Source organism: Nansenia antarctica (assembly GCF_963989245.1).
Source record: "Nansenia antarctica genome assembly, chromosome: 2".
Lineage (NCBI taxonomy): Eukaryota > Metazoa > Chordata > Actinopteri > Argentiniformes > Microstomatidae > Nansenia > Nansenia antarctica.
In genome coordinates this window covers 81,116,798-81,143,354 of record NC_137675.1, presented here as the reverse complement: position 1 = coordinate 81,143,354, position 26,557 = coordinate 81,116,798, and the positions used below count along the sequence as shown (strand labels likewise).

Here is a 26,557-nt window from a genome sequence, read left to right as displayed (position 1 = left end):
ACACACCACGGAACGGTGTGGACCTCAATTCTTTCATGCCTCTGAAATATAACATTGGCGAAGAGGATGGCTGAGTTTTCACTACCAACACCGGCACCTTTCTGGTCTGTGCTCAACGAGCCTCTGATTCCGTGGGGTTGAAGGAGCACAGCTGTCAACGATAATCAAATCATAACAAGAAAACACACTAACGTAATCACAACAAAACACACAATAAAGAGATGCATCTCTGTAACTCAAATAAACACAGCAAAAATAGGCAAAAGGTAGCAAGCTGCACACCACTGCTGCATAAAAGATATAATTCAAAAGCAAACTAAGTCACATCACACAAATACATACTGATAATATTAAACTATGCATTTTACTTTGCATCATTCTGCGGAAACCTTTATTTTCAACTACACTGCACGGACGAAGGTCCTTGCAGATAAACCCAGCGATAGAACAGTCGTAGCCCTCGGGGAGTTAAAAGGAAGCCTTGCTTTAAAATATAATGGTTCCAGACTTTAGATTTGTATGTCAGAGGTGCTTTTCGTATGAGTTTTTCCCCGCTTACAGCCATTCATCATCTTCAACGTAGTTGGTTCATCTCCGTTATACAACGCTCGTGCGCAGCTTGTTTCTCCCCTCAAAATATTTTTTTTTCAAATATCGATATTTGGCGACGTGAACTGCTAATTGTATCACAAGAGGCCGTGACACAATAATCGCTGTATCGATATTTTGTCCCAGACAAAGAAACACATTAGTAGCACTATCTGGCACGGAGCGCAAAGTATCAATGGGCGCATTATTATTCAGTGGCAGCGACGTGCAGTTCGTCTACCATTTAGATTCCACAATGTTGCATTTCCTTTGACTTTGTTTGTCACATTTTAAATAGATAACATACTACTTTATCAGCTTTCTCAAACAACGTTTGGGAACGGATACCAGGTGTTGCAGGCGTCTCCCTGCAATTTGCATACAGACCCAACCGCTCAGCAGACGACGCAGTCAAGTTGGCGCTCCACTATATTCTGCCACACCTGGAAAATCGGAACACCTATGCCAGAATCCTGTTTGTGGATTATAGTTCAGCCTTCAATACCATCATTCCTGACCTCCTCCACAATAAACTGGCCCAGCTGAATATCCACCCCTCCATCAGTCAGTGGATTACTGACCTCCTCACCAACAGGAGGCAGTATGTCAGGATGGGCCCTCATCTGTCTTAGCCCCGCACAGTTAACACCGGTGCTCCTCAGGGCTGTGTGCTCTCCCCCTTGCTCTACTCCCTGTACACCAACGACTGTACCTCTGGTGACACATCTGTCAAGACCATCAAATATGCAGATGACACCACCATGGTTGGGCTCATCACTAATAATGATGAGACTGCGTACCGGAGGGAGGGAGGTCGGCCGCCTGGTGTCCTTGTCTGCAGCCAATAACCCGGAACTCGACAACACCAAGACAGTGGAGGTGATTATGGACTTCCGGAAAAAGGCTCCAACTCACTCTCCACTGGTCATCAATAACTCCCATGTCACGATAGTGGATGAATTCAAGTTTCTGGGCACTACCATCTCCAACAAACTAAAATGGGATAACAACATCACCCATTTAGTGAAAAAAGGCCAGCAGCGTTTTTTTTTCCTCCGTCAGCTGAAGATAGATAGACTTTATTTGTCATTGTTACAGTACAGGTACCAAACAACGAAATTTAGGAGGGGAGGCTCCCCTGGTGTTTAAGAAAGGAAAAAAGAAACACATTTTGGAAAAAGCATAGATGCATAAAAATCACAAGAAGATAAGGAGCTGGTTTACATCAATAGAGGCTATGTACACAATCCACTGTACTATACTGCACAGATAGTCAAATAGGGTTGTCATATTTCACAAGAAAGTATTTTTTTTCACATTTTTTTTAAAGTGTCACAGTTTGCAGGCTTGAAAATGTACATGTTTGTGCCTCAGCACTAGCTGCCCTACAATCCGTCCGGACTTGTCCTGGGCCCAGAACTTAGGCCTTTTCTTTCCGACTTCACATCAGTCGTCACATCCTGGTCCAGTTCTACAGGGCCATCATAGAAAGCATCTTAACATCTTCCATCACTGTCTGGTACGACACTGCGTCTGCCCGATCCAAGGCCAAGCTACAAAGAGTCGTACGGACAGCTGAGCGGCTCATCGGCTGCCCTCTGCCTCCCATCACAGACCTCCATAGCTCCAGATCATTGAAGAGAGCACGCAAGATTGTGGCTGACCCCACACATCCAGCTCACAGCTTGTTTGAATTACTCCCTTCTGGACAGCGGTACAGGGCCATCAGGTCAAAAACATCACGCCACTTGAACAGTTTCTTCCCCAAAGCCATAGCCCTCCTCAAAACTCCTGATCATTGCACCTTGCACTTTACATGTTTTTTCACTAAGTTGTTATTTATTCACTCGTATATATTGTGTGTCTTGAGTATTGTTGTGTTGTCGGCTTGTTGTTGTATGTACTGTAGCTTGTTCAGCTTGGAGAATACCGTGTGCACTGCACATGGCGAATAAAGTTGAATTGAATTGAATTGTGGCATAGCCTGAGAGCTTGAATACTGTCTTTTTTGCGATAAAACTTTACACTTCGGATACCATAGATATTACACTACCAACAACGTAGTGTAATATCTACCTGTAGTGTAGATATATATATAATATCTATTACACTACCAACGTATGCATGGTTCGGATACCATAGATATTACACACAGTAGATGCCTCGTGCACGACGATAGACAGTCAGACGCATGGCGGCTACATACAGCAGTGTCCAATGAGGTATCTACATTTCTATATCTACGCCGGATACTACACCACAGAGTTTGCCGCATTGGGTTTTTGCAACGTGCAACTGTCAGAAACTAAAATGCCGGCATCGATAAAAGAAAGAACAGATTCAGGTTTTCTCGATTCCCATCCCTATGAATGACCACAGCTCTTCTTCCTACATGAGATGGAGAACTTGGGTCTACTGTGTTGCTCCCCCAGATGTGTGTGGTGTACGTCTCTAGCCTGAAGAACTGGTGCAGAGCCGTAGTGGAGTCCCTCTTCCTGGGTGCCGTCAGCAGTCAGGCCTTGTGCTTCCTGGTCGACCACGGAGAACACACCGTCGTCTGCTCAGATGAGTATGTCTCGACTCTGCTGCTGAAACTATACAGAACTAGAAGAACAATGCGTTTCTGTAATCAGGGTTCCCACTGGGTCCTTGAAATTGTGAATTTGAGAGAGAAAAAAAATCAAGGCCTTACAAGTTTTTGAAAATGTACATGGGTCATTGAAAGTGCTTGAATTCCCCTCTCTCTCTCTCTCTCTCTCTCTCTCTCTCTCTCTGTCTCTCCCCCCCCAAAATATAGGTAACCTGTAGAAGGGAATAAAACAACCATACTAGTTGCTACGGTTAATTAGTTAGATTTGAAAACCGTTCATTGTCATTCCTATTATATCAGGGTATCTGCGGTGTCTTGAAAAGTATTAAAAGTTGATAAATCAATTTTGGGAAAATCAAGACCCTTAATAAGTATTAAAAAGTCTTATCACGATTTTATGAGGTCTTGAATTTTGTAGATATCTTTCTGAATTAGACTCTGTCCAAAGAGTTTGAGTCCGAAAAACGTTTTGTAAAAGTTTGTGAATTTATTAGTTCTATTAAAAAACAAAGATGAACCGGAAATTGTGTTGTATGATAGTGGTCTAGTGTCTATTAAAACTAAAACTGTTAAGTTAAAGGTGTCACTGATGTAAACGGTTACAGCTCCAAGTGGCGGTGAGGTCTGGAAAAATATTGACAAGGCCTTTAAAAAGTCTTAGAAAGGTATTGAAATTAACCTCAAGATTCCTGTATATACCCTGTATATAAATTCTCATCTAGATCTGTCTCAAACTATGCTGTGGTGGGCCCTTGAATTTGAAGGAATTGAGTCTTGAAAGTCCTTGAAAGGTGCTTGAATTTGATGTTTCAGAAGGTGAGGGAACCCTGTGTAATGTAAGTAGGGAAGCACTAGTATGAAAATTCAAGGCCCTTACCGATTATTCATAACACAATCGGCCAATACCCATACCGATTTACATTGTTGGTTTTTAGCCGGCGCCTGACATTGACCTAAGACCAGTGACACTGCACTCTGCAACGCTTCGGGTTCAGGTGGTGAAACGGGGCTCTGATCTAGAGTCAGTTTACCATAGCGTAATCATTATGTAGGAAAGGGCAAAACTGATCTTGGGTCATTATGGGTAACTTGGCTGAACAACCGTTGCAAGAGTAGGCGCATTAGGCCTGACAGGCCATCAGAGTTGAATAGACCCGGAGAGAGAGGCTTCAGATAGGCCTTCACTGTCTAATCTTAACATAATCTCAGTTTACAGCATGCGTTGCCCAATCCATCCCAGTTGGCTGTTATAATCACTCAAAACAAACATGAGATTAAAACGGATCAAAAGATCTGACAAATAGGTTTGTTAATGGGCAGGAGCAGATTACTGCCTTTCAGTAATCCCTGTGTGTGTGTGTGTGTGTGTGTGTGTGTGTGTGTGTGTGTGTGTGTGTGTCTGGCATCTCTGGACCTATGAGCATTTTTTTAGTTTTAGTTACAACAATCAGCCACCAGTGTTTATTAGGATCTATTGTCCAAGACAGTATATTCCTTCGGTGAATTGATCACGTACAGACATTAAGAAAATATTCCTAATCAAATTATCATGCCAGGTTAGATATCGCAATATCGGTTTGAACAATCAGCCATTTTAAAGCATTCGGCTGATCAATTTCCTAACCATTATCGACCAATACCGATTGCTGCCCAATTAATCAGTACATCCCTAAATATATAACGATTATGACATTATAATTGTCTCCAAAGAACCCTTCTATTTCTTTCTCCAGGGTCCGAGCCCCATTGGAGAAGTTTCTGCAGCTGCCCTTCTGGGTCAGGAAGTTCCAGCTGGCTGGTATCCAACCTGTGAGGCTCCAGGTGTCCATCTGCGAAGAGAAAGCTGAACTAGTGTAAGTGTTGACTAACTACTGAACTAGTGTACGGCTTGACTAACTACTGAACTAGTGTATGGGTTGACTAACTACTGAACTAGTGTAAGGGTTAACTAACTACTGAACTAGTGTAAGAGTTGACTAACTACTGAACTAGTGTAAGGTTTGACTAACTACTGAACTAGTGTATGGGTTGACTAACTACTGAACTAGTGTAAGGGTTGACTAACTACTGAACTAGTGTAAGGGTTGACTAACTACTGAACTAGTGTAAGTGTTGACTAACTACTGAACTAGTGTATGGGTTGACTAACTACTGAACTAGTGTATGGGTTGACTAACTACTGAACTAGTGTAAGGGTTGACTAACTACTGAACTAGTGTAAGGGTTGACTAACTACTGAACTAGTGTAAGGTTTGACTAACTACTGAACTAGTGTAAGGTTTGACTAACTACTGAACTAGTGTAAGGGTTGACTAACTACTGAACTAGTGTATGGGTTGACTAACTACTGAACTAGTGTAAGGGTTGACTAAATACTGAACTAGTGTAAGGGTTGACTAACTACTGAACTAGTGTAAGGGTTGACTAACTACTGAACTAGTGTAAGGTTTGACTAACTACTGAACTAGTGTAAGGGTTGACTAACTACTGAACTAGTGTATGGGTTGACTAACTACTGAACTAGTGTAAGGGTTGACTAAATACTGAACTAGTGTAAGCGTTGACTAACTACTGAACTAGTGTAAGGGTTGACTAACTACTGAACTAGTGTAAGGGTTGACTAACTACTGAACTAGTGTAAGGTTTGACTAACTACTGAACTAGTGTAAGGGTTAACTAACTACTGAACTAGTGTAAGGGTTGACTAACTACTGAACTAGTGTAAGGGTTGACTAACTACTGAACTAGTGTAAGGGTTGACTAACTACTGAACTAGTGTATGGGTTGACTAACTACTGAACTAGTGTAAGGGTTGACTAACTACTGAACTAGTGTAAGGGTTGACTAACTACTGAACTAGTGTAAGGGTTGACTAACTACTGAACTAGTGTAAGGGTTGACTAACTACTGAACTAGTGTATGGGTTGACTAACTACTGAACTAGTGTAAGGGCTGACTAACTACTGAACTAGTGTAAGGGTTGACTAACTACTGAACGAGTGTAAGAGTTGACTAACTACTGAACTAGTGTAAGGGTTGACTAACTACTGAACGAGTGTAAGAGTTGACTAACTACTGAACTAGTGTAAGGGTTGACTAACTACTGAACTAGTGTAAGGTTTGACTAACTACTGAACTAGTGTAAGGTTTGACTAACTACTGGACTAGTGTAAGGGTTGATATTGGTCTTAAATCACTGTAATTGCAATTGTGCTATTAGATTTGAATTGTGTGGTTATTACGGATCCTTGAGAGCTTACGTTTTCATTCTAGACCGTCAAATCAATGGGACAGCTCTGCTACTCGCTATCTGCACAACCTCTTACAAGGTAAACTAATGTGTCCATTGCAAGATAATTCTGTAGCATTGTAAAGATAATTCTGTGTCATTGTAAGATGAGAAGTGTGATTTTAACATCTTTGTTGATAGATAGTCTTGTACAACTTCAGTGTTGGGATTCTTATATCAGCCCCAAATCAGCACTAACTATATTGTCTGTGTGGCCTGGGGTGGTCCAGTGGTCTAGCACCACGGTCTACAGTGCACACATATGCCCATGTCGGCCTGGGTTCGAATCCGGCCCATGCCCTGCTGACATGCCCTTTCACCCTTCTTCTCCTACTTTCCTGTCTGTCTTCACTATATCTGTCCAATAAAATGAAAACTATGAGTGGGACTGCCCCACTCATAAAAATAACTATATTGTCTGTTCAATTGTTTACCTGAAGCATCCAACCAGATGGAGGCAGTGGTGCGTGAAACACAAGCTGATTCCACTTTCATTGAGCTCTACCTGACCATAAGAAACATGAAGGTGCGATGGTGCGGAAATGTGGATTTGCAAAAAGAAAAAAGTAGTGAAGTGTGCAGAATTTCTAACGTACATTTGTTTAACGTTAGTCATAGAAGCTAATTCTCCCACTCTCTCTCCCAGATCTGTGTAAATGACGATCTAGTCACCAAGAGGTTTGCATGTTTCCCAAGCTGGAAGAGTCATTCCCCTGCACAGAATGGTGTTGTGGATCGATCCCCTGCCATCCTGACTTGTGACATCTACTCTGACACGGAGAGTTTCCTGGCCACAAATGGCTGCACCATACGATCACTGTTACCCCTGTTCTCACCCAGGCACCCTGCTGTCACGAAAGGTGAATGCACTATTATTATTATTATTATTATTATTTTCCCCTTTTCCACAATGCTAATGCATGTATTTTGAAAGGGGTAGATTTTGATGGTACCACTTATAAAAAAAGCCCTCTATATTGATTTCTTCAGTGACCAATCAGAGACCGGTAATAACATCAGGGCAAGTGGCATTGCAGACTTCCAATGGAGCATCACAGGTCAGTGTCACTGCCCATATCAACGTCTAGGAGAGATTACTGTGATTTGCAATTGAATTTCCCCAATTAATTTAAATGTTCTTTGTGGTTTTATTTAAGGGCCAAGGAAAGGTCAGAAAGCTCTCTGAGGGAGGCGGAATTAACCAAAAGGAGGCGCACCATCCAGAGCTTGACAGTGACGAGGGGTACAAATGTTTTTACATCGTTTTGAGAATAAACTCAGAAATATGGCTGCATTATATGCAGCATGATGTAATTAGATCTGAATTGTTTAAACATGTGTGGGTTTAGGCATCATGGGTTGAGAGAGGACACACAGGACACAGAAACTTCTCTGGTGGCAGACTTGTTAAAAAATCTGAATCGGGTCAGGTAAGATATTGACTTTTAGTTTTGTAATAGCTCTAAAGAGTTAATTCCTACTTTTTCTTAACAGATTCCTGACGTTTCTGAATCCTGCTTCGAGTGCTCAAAGGCCGGTTCCTAATGTGAGTGTGGCTGTTTTTAGTTTTCTAAATGTATATATTTCAGTATATTTCACATCCCCTAATGTCTCATTCCTACATATTGGTGATTCATCATCCAAATCCAGGAAGTATACAGTTAGGTCCATATGTGATGGCAGCTGATGAAAGGTGCAACCAGTTGTCAACTGTGAAACCTTGTGAATCCTAAACATAGCTTTCTTTTGAACAAAATGTGATTTTAGTTTTTCATAATACGCAACTTGAAGTACCCACGCGATATAACAAGCAACTGTTTTACGATCACTAAATACGCTTCATTTGTCAGCAAAGTGAGCTTGTTTTTCTATCTGCTAACAGTAGGGTTTGGGGGTGGGGGGCATGTTTTGTTTCCAAGAAACCAAAGTGACAAAGGGGCGGGATGAACAAAAATGTCACAACAAGAAGTTCAGCCGCAAAGTTGTTGCACTGTTGTCCTATATCAGTGCAGACTGGCAGGGTAGGAGCACAGGTTGCATACAGGTTAGAGCACCGTTATTCTGTCATGGTCTGATAATGAAGCATTGTTATTGCTATTATTCGGCCGAATACATTCGGTAGCCGAACCTTCGGTGCATCCCTAGTATCGGCAGATATTGCTCATAGATGACTGCCTTCACTTTTCAGAAAGGCAAACTCAATGTAGAAAGATACCGCACGAGTGAGAGCCGCAGCAGCTCCGCGACACACGCTCTGCTGAGGTAGAGGTAGCCCTGCTGAGGTACAGGTAGAGGTAGAGGTAGCCCTGCTGAGGTAGTGGTAGTCCTGCTGAGGTACAGGTAGAGGTAGAGGTAGCCCTGCTGAGGTAGTGGTAGCCCTGCTGAGGTACAGGTAGAGGTAGAGGTAGCCCTGCTGAGGTAGAGGTAGCGCTGCTGAGGTACAGGTAGAGGTAGAGGTAGCCCTGCTGAGGTAGTGGTAGCCCTGCTGAGGTAGTGGTAGCCCTGCTGAGGTAGAGGTAGCCCTGCTGAGGTAGAGGTAGCCCTGCTGAGGTAGAGGTAGCCAGTGTGGCCCTAGTGTAACTGTTAGCCTGTGCTGCGGTAGCAAAGTAGAATCTTTCACTACTGGCTTTTGAGGACAACTCAAGGTAAGATGATATTTCACCTGAGCATGAAAATAGGCCGCACCGTCCCTTTAAGTACTGTGGATGTTTTGACGTTTAGACTGATCTTGAGGAAGACAATGAAGAAGATGATGTTCATGGGATCTCTGGGGCTAAAGATGAAGAGGAGCTGGTTGGTGCAACGCAGCAGACCGGAGATGAAACAGCAGGATGGTATGAATGCACGTTACACAACTGCTACTACTACCACCCCTAAGTAATTGTTAGATTTTAAAATCCAAATTGTTGGAGTATATAGCTAGAAGTATAGAGCTAAAAGAAGACAAAATACTTCCTCTTTCCAATACTTAATTTAAAAAATGTGATGATGACCTGTTGTAATAGTCCAGATCTCTATGTTCTTGCAGTAACGGCGGATGTGAAACTGATGATCCTATTGAACAGCAGGGCACTGAACCAAGGTGTGCCAGTCCTTCTCTGTCTGATGTTCTACTTCATGTCTGTCTGCAGCGTGAAGTCCATGTTACTATTTGAAAAAAATAAAATGTTAAACATTTGATTGTACTTTATCATATTAAACGCCAAGGAAAGTGATTTGTATATTCTCTGTGTGGTTAACAATGCTGTTAAGTTGGTCATTGGTTTTGAAAGGCTCCTATACTGTGTTGTACCTGTGTAAAGGCTCTTATACTGTGTTGTACCTGTGTAAAGGCTCTTATACTGTGTTGTACCTGTGTAAAGGCTCTTATACTGTGTTGTACCTCTCTAATGACAGTACTCCCAGTGACCCACCTGGAGCTCTTACACAGGAGGCTTTTGCTGAGCAGCCAACCTTCGAGGATGAGCTAGCCTGTGCACGGTATGGTCATCCTGCCCTGTGCTGCTCTCTTTGGTGTCTTTTAATGCTGCGCTCACTCGAAATTGAAATACACATGTGCTGACAATTCATAACCGTGACATTTGGGGCTATGGTGGGAGTTTCAGTGCGTTGGTACAAAAATGTTTGAGAATCATACCAGTGACCCGAGCTGCCGCTGTGTCTCTGCAGGTTGTTGCAGTTGCTGAACCCAGACCCTCTGATGCCGGACCCTCTGAACCCGGACGTCGGTTCATCAGATGTCACCGTAAAAGAATGGATTTCCGCAGTCCAACCCCCATGTGAAAATGGTATGAAAACATAATTGTTTGCATGCAACCCTGCTTTCAAATCAATGTCTCTCTCTCTCTCTCTGGCGTTTTTATTGTGGTGAACTATGAGCCACATATTTATTTCTGCCATATTATTAAATATTTTTGCTTGAAATGATGCCCAGTCAAACTGATCGACAATATCCACTTAAATGTATGCCTAGTCTACCGTGCTGTTTTTTTATTTACTTTTATTGACGACTATGAGGGCTGTCTTATCACTGAATATTATTATGTCCTATTTAGGTAATTTGATGGAGGGCAAGCAGGTCATAAATGTTGAGAAAGCCTTTGCAGAGGACTCTGTAAAAAGGTACTTGAATATTTGTTTGCCTATTTCAGAATACCAAGTTATATTTAGTCTGTATATCATGGGTATACTGTGTGCATGTCTTTGTCAGTTTCCACCCACAGATCAAGTGGTTTCAGAGAGACGACCGAGTCGTTCTGAGAGTACTGCTGCTCAACTCTGTGGAACAGAGATGTGAATTCTCCTCTGAGCGAGTGGTGTTCAGGTTTGTCATGCAGGACATTACATCGTTTTTTATGTGTCAGTTTGGACGTCTGAAACCTGTTCTCTCTCTTCATTGGAAACGAACGGTATGATCCTGTTCATCACTCCTCCACATGTTGACTCGTCTTAGGTCCATCTTGCCTCACAGGCTAAATAATAACACATTCCAGATGGATGTGTATGTCACCGTCAATGCTGTCTTTGTGGAAAAGGGAATAGTAGACGCTGCACTGATTTATTGCCTAATTGATTTTATTATTATTATTATTATTATTATTGATTATATAATTCTCTGTAGTGCCACTGTTAATGAGCGACCGTACCGGGCAGACCTGGAGCTCCATGGCCCCATCGCTGCTGAGAGCTGCTCCTGGGAGGTGAAGTGCAATGAGCCAGTCATACAGCTGATGAAGAAGGACCGGGGAGATTGGAAGATGCTGCTCAAGCAGAAGGCAAGTGCTTTGTGATCAATCTCTTGATTCACCCAACAATGTCTTCAACACGTCGTGACGTTAGAATTATAAGGTTCTATCTCCATTTTTGTCAAAATTGAGTTTTTTACATAATTTGATCCATTAGGTGTTTATTAATGCCTGTGTGGTGTTATTTTTAAAATGTTGACATTTTTGAGTTAGTAATTCATAAAATACAAAGGTTCCATCTCACAAAACATAATGGAATGTAAAAATGTTGACGCTCAATATCTCTGAACTACCCTAAACGGAGATGGAACCTTTTCTAAGCTCACGACGTGTTAGTGTCTGTACCAGATCAAGTCACAAAAAGAAACGACTTTCTTGAACAAGAGGTCCTAATAGTGCCCCGCGGTGGTGTAGCGGTCTAAGCACTAGCCACTAGTGCAAGCTGCCCACCGGGGACTGGGATCGAATCCCAGCTCGCCAGACCCGGATATGGCCGGGGCACACACAGGGAGCGGCATATTGAGCGGCCGCTCCCGAGGGCGGTATAGGAATATTTCCGGACAAGGATCCGTCGCGCAACAGCGCCTCCGGAGTGCCGGAATAACGGTGCTGGGCTCGAGGAGCCAGTCAGCTAGTCTGCCTGGCGGCCTCCTCTGGGGCTGCCGGCGGCGGATCCTACGCAATAGGCAGGGGATAATTGGATGCTAGGTTGGGTTCAATTGGATACCAAATTGGGTGAAAAAGGGATAAAATCTGAAAAAAAAAAAAAGAGGTCCTAATAAACACTTCAAGCACCTTCTGGTGAAAACTTACGTTTTCGATGGATTAGTCTTGGGTGAGTTTCTGAAATTCAGTGGATGCAAAATGCTCATAAGATGTCCAGAGAAGTACATTTTCTCAGTCACTTGAAATGCCAAGGTATACACAACATCAGGCGTTAAGGACTGTAATCACACATCCATGCTTTGCATAGGCCTCATGTAAAATAATATTTTTGTGGCTCAAAAGCTGAATGAAAACTTCTATTCTGGATCTCTTCATCACACATGAGTGTTAAGCACCTGTATTTGTTAAAAAGGACAATATATTAGTTCTTTTTTCAGAATGTTTTATTTTTTTGGTCTTTGGGCAGTCCTAATCCCTGCTTAATTTTCATGCAAGGAAAACTGGGTTCGGGCACGTAAGGGATAACTCAGTCCTGTTATGGATATTCAACTTTGCTTTGTGACCAAATGAAAATCATCCAGTTGGTATGAGAGTTATGTTCACTGTAACAGAAAATAAGTACTAGTTGATACAGAATTGACATTGCTTTATTTGATATTGGTTCATCATTGTAGTAGTGTGCAGATACTGAAAATGTATCATGTCGTCCAACAGAGCTCTTTTGTAAGTCTGGACTTTGATCATTTTGAGGACAATGAAGAGGAGATTCCAAATGGTAAGACTTAAATCTCTTAACACTAGACTTGTTGTATTGTTCTGCTGTATTAAGATATTCACTCTGATAATAATCTCTCAGGGATCACCTTGTTTTGTGATTGTCACCAGGTCGCTTGTTTTTCGAGGAGATCGGGGGAGGGGAAGACTTCTATGTGAGGTCAGAGAGTGGCAGTGAGAGCGACTGAGTACCCCCATCAGTCTGCCCTGAAATATCGCCTTGGAACCCTCAGAGGACTTTGTGTTTCCCCCAACCTTTATCCAGCTCTCTCTTTACTGTTCAGCTTGCCAAACTTAAGACTTAAGCATTTTAATTGGTTAAGACCCAGCCAACGAGAATTAATCTCTAAATGTCATATTTAATAATAATATATATTTTAAAATAATAATTGCACACGGCCCCGATTTTGTCGCACCGCCGAATTCGATTCCATTGTTTTGAATGAGACGAAGTGAGTGGGTGTGAATGGAGAATCGAATGTTATCGTGCGACAAAATCGCATCGCACGCCGTGTGCATTGTCTCATTCAAAACAATGGAATCGAATTCGGCGGTGCGACAAAATCGGGGCCGTGTGCAATTATTATTTTTAAATATATATTATTAAATATTACATTTAGAGATGTATCCGTTTTTGTTCTCAGTTCAATTATCTTCCTCCAGATTTCTGTTTTAACTTTTGATGAGGTTACTCTACTGTATAAGCAGGTTTTAATTATTTTTTTATTGTGCTGCTTGGTTTGAAGGGTAAATTAAAGTTTCTTAATTTACACTTGTTTACTGTTTGTAATTGTCTATAGAAATCTGTATCATATTCAGTCCATCTGAACCCCACCAAGGAGTTGCTCAATTTAACTGGGCCAGGTTCTGAATACATTTTCAACATGCATGGAAAAGGAATGCCAATCTCAGACTTTTCAGCAGAAGGCAGTGGAAGACAATTTAACATGCCCTAGTCTAGCCTTGGGTAAAGCTTTTCACTGACATACAGCTTTAACTGTATATGCCCATCTTGTTCTATAATTAACAATATGAAAGTATTAGTGGATTGCACCAGCATGTTCTCACTAAAAGGTATATACCAGGCTGTGAACTCAGGAATTTAACTGTTACCCTTCTATGTGTAACTAGTCCGAATGTCTGTCTTTCCTTGATAACTCATGTACTCTCTCCTGACCTCAGAATGTATTGGAGGAGAATTTCAAGATAGAATTTCAAGGAGTCAAGGAAAGACTTTAGATTTGGGCTCATATGCCTCTTGTTTTTTTCTTCAATTCCTTGCAACCTCTCTCCCAATCTACTCCTCAAAACACACCGTAGAAGAAGACATGAAGAGGAGACAACCGAGTCGGGTAAACGTATACAGGTCAAACAATGTACACTTCAGTAGGATGAATGTGCATGGACCCTCTAATGTAGTCCAGGCGGGAGGTGAGTCCAGAGTGATGGTCAGAGTATGGCAATGTTTCTTAGGTGGAAGAAGGCGGATCTGGTGATGGACTTGATGTGAGATTGGAAGGAGAGGGTGGAGTCAAGGATGACTGGCACTGACGCCGGTCTATAGACTGGATCCTGTCCAGTACTGCCAGGGCTAGCATCTGACAGACGAGAGAGAGAGAGAGAGAGAGAGAGAGAGGATGGAGGAATAGTAACTCAGACAGAGAAGGGAAAAGAGGTAGCCAGCCAGCGAGAGAGAGAGAGACATGGGTGCTCTGCACTATTGAGAGAAGTAGAACAATGCCCATTGTTACCATACCTGTCAACATTGGGATTTCTAAATAAGGGAAATTGTGTTACGTTCTAATGCTTTGGTCTGCATATCTTTAGCTTAAAGGGTCTTACCTTATTAGAATACCAAGATAAACTAAATTATCTGTTGTTACAATGCTAATTGGCATTGTATTTTATAACATTGGAAAGCCTGTTTATTTACCTTTACAATGATGTCCAACTTGTAAGGATCATGCATTTGTGGGATGGCCAAAATCCTCTGCCAATGCTAAACAGTGTATTCTCCTGTTGGTATTGACAATTGTTTTGAGTTGTTTGGTGGATTGGATGATTGAACTCTCTCTCAGTACAAGGAACAAACAAGATATATTGTCAATTTGACACTTTATTCATTTAATACACCGTCAGGAGCCTCAGTAGCAGGTGGAAGATCCATACGCATTTTTCATCATTATAAGCATGATAGTGTTGTATCTGACTAAAGACTACAAACATGATTTCAGTATCGACAACCTACACTTTTGTTTTTGAGCCCTTTAAGTACATCATCTAACGTCCACAGGGGGGCAGCAGAGACAATGTTATCAGAGACTATGTTACTTGTATAGTATATTAGAGGGTCAAAACATTATTGTTTTGGTTTCACAGGGCAGGGTTATCACAGGGCCAGGGTTATCACAGAGCAGGGTTATCACAGGGCCAGGGTTACCACAGAGCAGGGTTACCACAGGGCAGGGTTATCACAGAGACAGAGCAGGGTTATCACAGGGCAGGGTTATCACAGAGACAGAGCAGGGTTATCACAGGGCAGGGTTAGTGATATCACAGAGACAGAGCAGGGTTATCACAGGGCAGGGTTATCATAGAGACAGAGCAGGGTTATCACAGGGCAGGGTTATCACAGGGCAGGGTTATCACAGAGACAGAGCAGGGTTATCACAGGGCAGGGTTATCATAGAGACAGAGCAGGGTTATCACAGAGACAGAGCAGGGTTATCACAGGGCAGGGTTATCACAGAGACAGAGCAGGGTTATCACAGGGCAGGGTTATCACAGGGCAGGGTTATCACAGGGCAGGGTTATCACAGAGACAGAGCAGGGTTATCACAGGGCAGGGTTATCACAGAGACAGAGCAGGGTTATCACAGGGCAGGGTTATCACAGAGACAGAGCAGGGTTATCACAGGCCAGAGTTACCACAGGGCAGGGTTATCACAGAGCCATGGTTATCACAGGGCAGGGTTACCACAGAGCCATAACTGCTCATTTCAAACATCATACATGTCACACTGACACAGATAAAGCACAGGTCTAAATCACACTTGCAAAGAAGGATCATTGAAGTTGGTGATATAATATTTGTAGCACACACATTGTACAGTGTATGGCAAAATGTGATTCATCCCTATTTTTTTCTTTGTTCATGACATGATAGTGTTGTATCTGACTAAAGACTACAAACATGATTTCAGTATCAACAACCGACACTTTTGTTTTTGAGCCCTTAATAAGATAAAATAAAAATCAAGGTAAACATTTCTCATCCGAATTGTGCTTGAAAAGCATGTAGCTAACTTTTAATTAGGCTTGACAGTCCACCATTAATTCTAATAATTTAAATTCACCAAGTGCATGCCTCTGAAGTAAAAAAAAAAAAACAAGTTGTATCTTAAAAGAAAGCACTGCAATGGAAAAACAACCTCACAATTGATTCTAATAAATGCAATAGCTACCACTTCTTCAACCTTACCTATGATAATTGTGCAAGCGCTTAAAAGTCCTTTTTTCAGTGTCACTCTATCGGGGATATCGTCACGCGTGTTGTTCCCGTCTTTCAAGGACTTCTCTCCGGCCACCTGCTCTTGCCGTGACCAGATACTTCTTTTCCGCTTTTCTCCATCCATGTCTGCGACCATATCAAAGGCTCTCTCGAATCCCTCTCTTGAACTCACACACGGCATTGATGCACGCTGAATAGCGTGCGCATGCGCAACAATCTGTCGCTGTCCAGGGTAGAATGCTAACTACCCTGCTCTCGTGCCATCAACTACTTGAGCATCACTGCTTTCGAAGACCCACTGTCGGAGACCCCCCTCAATCGGATTTGTTCGAAGTGCGTCTTTTTTCTCTTTTCTCTCAACCGGTTATTGGGATTTTGGAATGCCTTTTAGCCTTGCTTGATAGGTTACTCTTGTAGTGCCGGAGGAAAAAGGAAAGACGTAGGCAACGTAATGATAACTGTTTAATCAAAATAACAACTTGTACTCTCAGTACAGGGCCAGGAAATAGATCACCAAAACTCTTGTGTCTAAACAGGAAGTTGCAACGTTAATAATCCTCCCCTCTGCCCCTAGTGCCAGAACTGGTTCCCTCCCACTACACAACCAACAGTAAGAGGAGAACATGAACCCATAATGTAGTCACTACACCAGCCCCCCCAGTGTTCACCTCAATATTGGAAATCCTCACGGCGAGGAGGGCGTATGGCCCGGCCCCTACGATCGTAGGTAAAGTCAGGAGGTGCGGGAGGAGGTGTGACATCGCCCATCACGTCCTCCTGCAGGGAAGGACGGGGGGCAGTGACGACCGGGGGCTCGCGAGCTGCGGGGGGTTGTCGGGGTCGGAGGGGGGAATGGCCAGGGCGCGGCAGGGGAGGTAGGACCGGAGGCCGGCCTCTGCGCGGTGGCAGGGCCAAGTCCAGGGGCAGTTCAAGGTCCAAGTGGGCCGGTTTGAGGCGATCAACGGACACACACTCAGGCCTACCCCCCATGTCAACCATGAAGTTCTTGGCTCCGGCCTCGATGACACGGAAAGGCCCGTCATAAGGAGGACGTAGTGGAGTCCTGTGGCCATCATGACGAATGAAAACGAACCTCGCTGAGTGCAGCTCCGGGGGCACCCTCGAAGTAGGGACACCATGCTGCGTAGTCGGGACCGGGACGAAGGTCCTGGCGCTGTCCAGCAGGGAGGCGCGCTGAGCGGCGGCGGACCAGGGCTCCGTTGACTTGGGAATGAAGTCACCGGGGACCCGCAGCGGCTGTCCAAACACCAGCTCAGCGGACGACGACTGGAGGTCCTCCTTAGGCGCTGTCCTGAGCCCCAGCATGACCCACGGCAGCTTGTCAAGCCAGTCGCTGTCCGTGAGGCTGGCTCGAAGGGCGGCCTTCATGGATCGATGGAAACGCTCACAGAGCCCGTTCGCCTGCGGGTGATAGGCGGTTGTGCGGTGGAGCTTGACCCCCAGATTCTCCGCCACCGCTGCCCACAGCTCTGAAGTAAACTGTGAGCCACGGTTAGAGGAGAGATCAGCAGGGGTGCCGTAGCGGGAGACCCACACCGCGATGAACGCCCGGGCCAGGTCGGGGGCTGTCGTTGAGGAGAGCGGAACTGCCTCCGGCCAGCGAGTCGTCCTGTCCACCATGGTAAAGAGATAGGTGTATCCGTGCGAGGGGGGCAGCGGCCCTACCAGGTCCACGTTTACATGATCGAACCTCCGCTCAGGCACAGAGAACTGCTCCAGGGGGGCCTTGACGTGTCGATGCACCTTGGCGCGCTGGCAGGCGATGCACGTGTCTACCCAGGCCCTCACATCCCTCTTGAGCCCATGCCAGACGAATTTCTCTGACACCAGCCGTGAGGACGGTTTCCTACCAGGGTGAGACAAGCCGTGTATCGCCTCGAAGGCGGGGCGCCTCCAGTTGGCGGGGACCACCGGTCGTGGCTGACCCATGGAGACGTCGCACAGGAGCGTGGCCCCTGCGTCACCGAAAACCACCTCTTCTAGGCGCAGTCCTGTGTCCGACAACTTGAGAGCCTGGACGGCGGGGTCGGCGGCCTGGTCTGCAGCCATGCGCGCGTAGTCCAAACCCAGTTGGACCGCACCAACCACCGCCCTGGAGAGACAATCCGCGACCTGGTTGGACTTCCCAGCAACGTGCTGGATGTCTGTGGTGAACTCGGATATGTAGGCGAGCTGGCGCTGTTGGCGGTCGGACCACGGCTCCGCCACCTTGGACATGGCGTGCGTGAGTGGCTTGTGGTCCACGTAGGCCGTAAACTCGCGGCCCTCCAGTAAAAAACGGAAGTGTCTGACAGCAAGCCACAGCCCGAGGAGCTCCCTGTCGAATGTGCTGTACCTTTGCTCTCTGGGAGACAGCTGGCGGCTGAAGAATGCAAGAGGCTGCCAGGCGTCCCCAACCCACTGTTCGTACACCGCTCCCACAGCAAAGTCAGAGGCGTCCGTGGTGAGAGCAGTGGGTGCCGAGGGCGAGGGGTGGGCCAACATGGCAGCGCGGGCCAGGGCCGCCTTGGTGTCCTGAAAGGCTTTGACACGCTCCGCCGTCCAGTCCACCGGCTGCTTCAGAGTCTTGCCCTTCTGGGCATCGTACAGAGGCCGCAGGATGTGAGCGATGTGGTGGAGGAAGCGATAGTAGAAGGTTACCATCCCGATGAACCCCTTGAGCTCGCTGATTGTGCTGGGGCGCGGGAAAGCAGCGACAGCTTCCACCTTCGAGGGGAGGGGGGTCACCCCCTCTGCGGAGACCCGGTGCCCGAGAAAGTCGATGGTGTTCCGTCCGAACTCACACTTCGCCGGATTGACAATCAGCCCATGTTGGCTGAGCCGTGTGAAAAGGGCCCGGAGGTGGGACAGGTGCTCCTCCTCCGTGGTGCTTGCGACGAGGATGTCATCCAAGTAGACGAAGAGGAATGGTAGGTCCCGGAGCACCGAGTGCATGAGGCGTTGGAAGGTCTGCGCCGCGTTCTTCAGGCCGAACGGCATCCGCAGAAACTCGAAGAGTCCAAATGGCGTGATTACGGCCGTCTTAGGGACGTCCTCGGGGTGCACCGGCACCTGATGGTACCCCCGTACCAGGTCCACTTTGGAGAAGAAGCGTTTGCCTGCCAGGTTCGCTGAAAAGTCCTGGACATGTGGGACCGGGTAGCGGTCAGGCTTGGACGCGTCGTTGAGGCGGCGGTAGTCCCCACATGGGCGCCACCCGCCGTCTGACTTAGGGACGATGTGCAGGGGAGACGCCCAGGGGCTGCTCGAGCGCCGAACGATGCCCACCTGCTCCATATGCGCAAACTCCGCCCTGGCGATGGCCAGCTTCTCCGGGTTGAGGCGCCTGGCCCTGGCGTGGAGGGGAGGCCCCTCGGTCTCGATGTGGTGCTCCACTCCGTGTTTCACCGTGGGCGCGGAGAAGGTGGGCTTGGTAAGGTCGGGGAATTCGGCGAGCAGCCGAAGGTACTGGTCACTTTCGGCGAGCGTATTGGACCACCCGCTGTAGACCGCCTCCCCCTGCGTACAGGCGAAGGAAGCGAAAGTCTGTGAGTTGACCAGGCGCCTGTTCCCCACGTCCACCAACAGGTTGTGGGCGCACAGAAAATCCGCACCAAGGAGGGGAAATGTGACAGCCGCTATGACAAAATCCCACGAAAAGCATTGCCCTCCGAAGCACACGTCCACCGCCCTAGTGCCATAAGAGCAGATAGGTGTGCCGTCCGCGCCTGCCAACTGCGGACCACGCTCCTCCTTCGCCACATCCGATCTCTCTGCCGGAATGATGCTCCACTGGGCACCTGTGTCACAAAGGAAACTGCGACCAGAGGCGGTGTCTTGTATGAAGAGCAGCCTGTTGGTGACGCCAGCGCTCAGGGCCACTACTGAGTGCCGGCCCCGCCGTTTCCCGTCGGTCCGAAGGTGCAGGGTGAGCGGCACCGTTTGGCCTTGGCGCCAAAAGTGGCGTGGTAGAAACAATGGCCCGCAGCGTTACCCTGCTGGCCAGAAGGTCTGGCGTCATCCTTCGCTCTCCTGCGACGGTCGGGTGGCGGGGCGGCCGCGGGAGCGAGCAGGTCGGGGGACCGTTGAGGCATGGCCAAGACGAACCGGTCCGCTTCCCTGGCCAGGGCGCGGGGCTCCATGATGGCGGTGTTGGCCAGCGCCATCCTAACTTGAGCTGGCAATGTGCGCATGAACAGCTCTGTGAAGAGGATCATGGGGTCTTCTGTACCGAGCAGGTTTAGCATCCTCTCCATGCGCGCAGAAGGCCTCTCGTCACCCAAGTCCGACATGGCAAATAGGCGACGCACCCTCTCCGCAGTGGACAGTTCAAATGTCTCTAGAAGCAGGGCCTTGAGGCGCTCATATTTGTTCGTCGTCGGGGGAGCAGACAAAAAACCTACCACTCGAGCTGCGGTGGAGCTGCCCAACATTGCCACAGCATGGTTGTACCGGTCGTCGTCGTCATCGATGTCACTTTTGTTGAAATGTGCCTCTACAATAGCAAACCATGCAGCAGGCGTTGAGTCCCAGAACTCTGGTAGCTTGAGAGTGGGAGTGTGCGCACCACGCGTTACCCTGACAGGGGATGGTGATGGCTGCCGCTGGTTTGAACGTCTTCCTCGCCCGGACATTTTGCAGGATTGTAATGTTCGTTCGCTGGTTTTTGTACACAATTACGTTAACAAAAATCCACGTCGGGGTCACCAGTGTAGTGCCGGAGGAAAAAGGAAAGACGTAGGCAACGTAATGATAACTGTTTAATCAAAATAACAACTTGTACTCTCAGTACAGGACCAGGAAATAGATCACCAAAACTCTTGTGTCTAAACAGGAAGTTGCAACGTTAATAATCCTCCCCTCTGCCCCTAGTGCCAGAACTGGTTCCCTCCCACTACACAACCAACAGTAAGAGGAGAACATGAACCCATAATGTAGTCACTACACCCTCCTACTTCTTGTGAATAGATGCTACACATATAAAGGCTTATTCTATCGTTTGTGTTGTCAGGGTCATTTGGCATAACCTGTACTCAGAGCTGTGAAACCAATACAACATTGTATATTATAGCCTACATACTCTGGTCGTTTATACTGCAGGGAAGGTAAGTTACTATATAAGCAGTAGTTATATAGAGTGTTATGTAGGGAAGGCTATACAATAGTAGTTATATGCAGTGTTATGTTTGAGTCAATGCTTTGTGATACAGGTTTTACACTATCCTACTATCAGATTAGATTAAACTTGATTGTCATTGCACTGCGCAAGTAGGCTACTATACAACGCAAAATAGAGTTTAGCATCTAACCAGATGTGCAAATAGTGATATAAGAACATGATATTAAAAAACATGACAATGATAGTGATAGGTAGCCTACAGGAAGGCAAGTACTGTAGTTTAGAGGGAGATACAGTTATGAGCTATGTAACAGTTAAGGTAGTTAACTATTGTTAAACTCCCTCTTGTGACGTGGGATTACAGCTTGTTATAGCTTTTTAAATCTGGATCATCAGATCATAAACTGAGCAGTTTCTAGGAAACTTGTCTACCTTGAAGATAATCTTACTCTCTGTAGTTTTTGATGGTCCTGGGAACCCTTTTCATTTGTACATTTCAATAATGCCCTGGAGGCATTTCCACAGCCTCACCAGCTCACCAGAGAGTGTCTTGTTGGATGTCTACTCCGTAGAGACGGGGTTATCACACACGTTTCGTGCCTCCTCTGTCTGGAGGACTGTGATAATCCCCCGCTAGATCTCCTAGGGGAATCCAACAGGCCAATAGAGACATCCTCCCAGGACCTGTAGTCTATACTAGAGAGAACATACGGCTGTAAGGGAAGGACACACCTTTCCTGTTCTAGGGGGCTCAGGATACTGGGGCTGATGGTAATGACTGGTCCCAAGGAACCTGAAGTGCACTAGTCATGGAATGTGCATGCTGTGTATTAGAGGCACTATGAGAATGAACATGCCAACCGTTAAGCACACTGTCACAAAACCAACAGCTGGAATTAAGTTTATTCCTTTAAAACTAAAATGGTTTAATTTGAGCCTCAATCATCCTCATTTAAATGTCATTTGAGGCTATCTATATAATTTTTTTCTGGTAAAGATTTGGTTTATTCTACAGAATTTGACGGCGCTGGCACTATGCTGCATGACGACAAAACAATGGAAACAATAAAGAGATTTTGATTACTCATTTTTTTGAGCTCTTGCGCATAAATTATCCGAACAGTACTTGGGCGCATCACCCAAAACAACTTTTGTTCAAGTGTGTTTCCGCCCACGCCGACAGCAGCACGATGCATCTTCATTTGTGTCATCATCCTCATTTGACAAGTCAGAACAATGCTGAGCTCACCGCCGGCGCACAGCCACACACTGAGGCTGCGTTCGTAAACTCGTTCTGGAAATCTGATCAGCACTCATGGAACGCCTCTTGTCCAATCAAATTACTTGATCCCTTTATGACGTTGAACCCAGTGTGCGCTCCGTCGCTCTTAGAGCGAATTTACGAACGCACACTGAACCAAATACGCAATGAAATGCTCTCAGAGAACAGAACACAAATGGATAGTTTAGTTCAGCCACTTGTTGCCCAGTATCTCGCTATGGGCTATCAATCAAATGAAAAGTCAACATGGAAATATTGGATCAAATGGAAAAGAAAAAGAACACCCGTAAGTTTTTTTTATTGTATTGTATCATTACGAACTCGAAATCGTCTACTGGTTTATGTTTATGTGTACCACATTGAATTTACGCACACAGTAGAATACGTCCATAACCACAAGTTGATACGCTTCGATAACGTCTTTATTGACAACAGCATATATTCATGTTAATGTTCTAATGTAAATTACCAACATTTGGTGGATTTATTGGAACTTTGTAATGGCAACAATTAGATAAATATCCTAATTCTGTAGAATAAAAACCGAGAGCGCTTAATGTGGACCTGGGAGATTATTTAAACATGTTTTTCTCTCTCATTCATTTCATTAATGTAACAGTCTGCGTGCCTGAGGACACACACAACTTCTGGATTAATATGCACTCTCAAATCAGCTTTTCTCACGAGTGTCTTTACTTTCTGGTTTTGTGCTGCATAGTTTGGAAAGTTTATACACCCCAATGGCACGCGAAGCATCCTCCTCGTTTATTGGTCATTTTAGTGGTTCCCATAATGGAAGTCTGTAATCAACAATGATTTCCCCTCAGGGAAGGAAACGAGAACAATGAAAAACAACAAAACTAAGACCCCAGGTGTTAAACACTTTTGATGTGCAAATAATGGAGCCGAAAACTATATGTATGTGCAGAATATCGCATACAATGATACCTTTAACTTCAAAACATCTTGTATGATATTAGTACTTGCATCTGCTGTAGCCATTGTGTCCTCCACTGTGTTATCCATATAGAAATAGAGACTAAGAAAATAGCGATAGTGCATACAATGCATGAGACACAGTGGCGGCCGGCCAATAGAGGGCGCTAGGGCGCCGCCCCCACCTTCCAACGCAGCCCCACTTCGTAGTTGGTACTTGTACTTGCAGATTCCTCCTCTACAACATCAGAAGGATACGACCCTAACCCTAACCCTAACCCTTGGATACGACCATTCCTTACCAGAGAGGCAGCGCAACTCTTGATCCAGGCACTGGTCATCTCCCGCCTGGATTACTGCAATGCACTCCTGGCGGGGCTCCCCGCTTCAGCCATTAGACCTCTGCAGCTCATCCAGAATGCTGCTGCCCGGCTGGTATTCAACCTCCCCAAATACTCGCATGTCACCCCTCTCCTTCGCACCCTGCACTGGCTCCCGATAGCAGCTCGCATCAGATTCAAGACCCTGGTGCTTGCATACCAGGCAGCTAAAGGGACAGCCCCTGCCTACCTGAAGGAAATGGTAACCCCCCAAACCCCTGCCCGCTCACTCCGCTCCTCCACCTCGGCTGGCCGACTGGCCCCACCTCCTCTACACAGCAGTCGGGCTGCCAGATCACGTCTCTTCACAACACTGGCTCCCCGCTGGTGGAATGCTGTCCTTGTTGTTGTTCTCTGTGGGAGGAAAGGAGGTAGGGGGGGGAGGGGGGAGGTAGAGAGAGAGGTAGGGGGGGAGGTAGAGAGAGAGGTAGGGGGGGGAGGGGGGAGGTAGGGGGGAGGTAGAGAGAGAGGTAGGGGGGGAGGGGGGAGGTAGAGAGAGAGGTAGGGGGGGGAGGGGGGAGGTAGAGAGAGAGGTAGGGGGGGAGGGGGGAGGTAGAGAGAGAGGTAGGGGGGGGAGGTAGAGAGAGAGGTAGGGGGGGGAGGGGGGAGGTAGGGGGGAGGTAGAGAGAGAGGTAGGGGGGGGTAGGGGGGAGGTAGAGAGAGAGGTAGGGGGGGGGAGGGGGGAGGTAGGGGGGAGGTAGAGAGAGAGGTAGGGGGGGGAGGGGGGAGGTAGAGAGAGAGGTAGGGGGGGAGGTAGAGAGAGAGGTAGGGGGGGGAGGGGGGAGGTAGGGGGGAGGTAGAGAGAGAGGTAGGGGGGGGGAGGGGGGAGGTAGGGGGGAGGTAGAGAGAGAGGTAGGGGGGGGGAGGGGGGAGGTAGGGGGGAGGTAGAGAGAGAGGTAGGACCATTCCTTTCGATGACAATTAACTGAACTCTGCTCAGAATAATGACGTCCATCCATCCATTCAATACTGTCCACTTACAGTGAAAAGTACAAAGAACCTCTGATTCTTTTCTCCCACGCAGTTGTTCACCCAGGGACAGTGGTGATCCATCTTACGGATGCATCGCTTACAAATACTGAGGGGAGGAGAGAAGAGACTTCTATTACTGAACAGCTGGACATGCATTGGGGATGGGCATTTGGAAACTGAAGCAATGTCTATCTCAATGAGGAAGAGCGAGTGAGCGAGTGTGTGTGTGTGTGTGTGTGTGTGTGTGTGAGAGAGAGTGAGAGTGTGAAAATGCGAGAGTGAGTGTGTGTGTGTGTGTGTGTGTGTGTGTGTGTGTGTGTGAGAGAGTGAGAGTGAGAGAGTGAGTGTGGGTCTGTGTGTGTGTGTGTGTGTGTGTATGTGTGTGAGAGTGAGAAAGTGAGAGTGAGTGAGTGAGTGAGTGAGTGTGTGTGTGTGTGTGTGTGTGTGTGTGTGAGTGTGAGTGTGAGTGTGAGTGTGAGTGTGAGAGAGTAAGTGTGTGTGTGTGGTGTGTGTGATGTGTGAGTGTGTATGTGTGTGTGTGTGTGTGTGTGTGTGTGTGTGTGTGTGTGAGTGTACCTGGTGCGAGTTTCCTCAGGGCCATGGCGGCTGCCTTGTGGGAGTCGTACTCTAAGAAGGCGAAGCCGCGGTTCTTAGATTTGTCTGTTGCGCTGGGGTACACGATCACATGTACTACCCCATCTGTTATCTGGAGAGAACACACACACACACACGCACGCACATACACACACACACACACACACACACACACACACACGCAGACATACACACACGCCGACACACACACACACACACACACAAGCACACACACCGTCACTGACATCAACCTAAAGGTGTCTGATTCAGACTAGAATGGGGTGCAGCAGCAAGACTGGGTGGAGAGGCTCTGTACTAGATGGAACTGGACTACAGAATGAACCCATCCTGCACCAGGGCTGCAGATTGTGACCATGTGACGTAGTACCAGGTGGTCGCACCAGGGGGGTATTCCATCAACATCACTGAAGGAAATTCTGAGCTTATTTTAGTAATAAATGTAGATAATATTATCCAAAAATCTAGCGGCATTGATGGAATACCCCTCAGGTGAAACACTATCTGAGAGTGCTCATTGGCCTATAATGACCTAGAACATGTTTGATATTTATTCATTCAGAGTGTGTGTGTGTGTGTGTGTGTGTGTGGGTGTATGTGTGTGTGTGTGTGTGTGTGTGTGTGTGTGTGTGAGTGTGTGTGTGCCAAGGACGTGTCGTCCATATAAGCATAGTAAGCAGTGCTTACCCAACGAAAAAATAAAAAAGGACCGTGAAAATATTAAAATAAAAGTGCATGTAAACCGTTTGTTTGATTTCATTAAAAGAGTCGTATTTTAGGTCCCAGGGCAGCAGGAGTCTTTCATTTTGACGTTGCATTTTTAGCGCCACCTGCAGGAGTTAGCACTTCCTACTCTGCTTGCATTGCGTTGCATTATAAGCACTTCTCTCTCTGCTTTCCCTCGCGTACATTCGAATGCGTGAAAATGTCTTTTTTATTTTTTTCCGATGCCTCAGCCCGCTGTTTAATGTGGCCAGGGTAAGCATGCTTACAGCCAATCAGTAGTTCTTTAATTCCGATAACAGCTACTGATTGGCTCTTATCACTTTCAAGTTCACTTAACATTTGACCTCTCGCCCGGCAGAATAGCTTA

General features: G+C 46.3%; 2 protein-coding genes across 2 annotated transcripts in view; one reads left to right on the top strand and one right to left on the bottom strand.

The window, feature by feature from the left end:
- The window catches only part of LOC308150727 (uncharacterized protein), a gene marked incomplete at its 3' end in the record, with an annotated part of 38,053 nt that overhangs the window by 9,326 nt on the left and 2,170 nt on the right, over positions 1 to 26,557 (bottom strand). Inside the window, exons 4-5 of the mRNA XM_080523528.1 lie at positions 25,429 to 25,558; positions 24,862 to 25,028 (exon numbers count right to left, since the gene is read on the bottom strand). Of these exons, the coding sequence (XP_080379654.1) occupies positions 24,862 to 25,028; positions 25,429 to 25,558 (297 nt within the window). The remainder of the gene's footprint in view (positions 1 to 24,861; positions 25,029 to 25,428; positions 25,559 to 26,557) is intronic.
- Positions 6,469 to 12,840, top strand: LOC308151757 (putative ATP-dependent RNA helicase TDRD12; the record flags this gene model as incomplete). Its single annotated transcript, XM_080524664.1, has 12 exons — positions 6,469 to 6,507; positions 6,908 to 6,993; positions 7,114 to 7,327; positions 7,458 to 7,525; positions 7,625 to 7,710; positions 7,962 to 8,013; positions 9,189 to 9,301; positions 9,496 to 9,549; positions 9,864 to 9,947; positions 10,137 to 10,255; positions 11,121 to 11,246; positions 12,764 to 12,840. The coding sequence occupies exons 2-12, from the start codon at positions 6,919 to 6,921 to the stop codon at positions 12,838 to 12,840; spliced, it is 1,068 nt and encodes a 355-aa protein (XP_080380790.1). The 5' UTR covers positions 6,469 to 6,507; positions 6,908 to 6,918.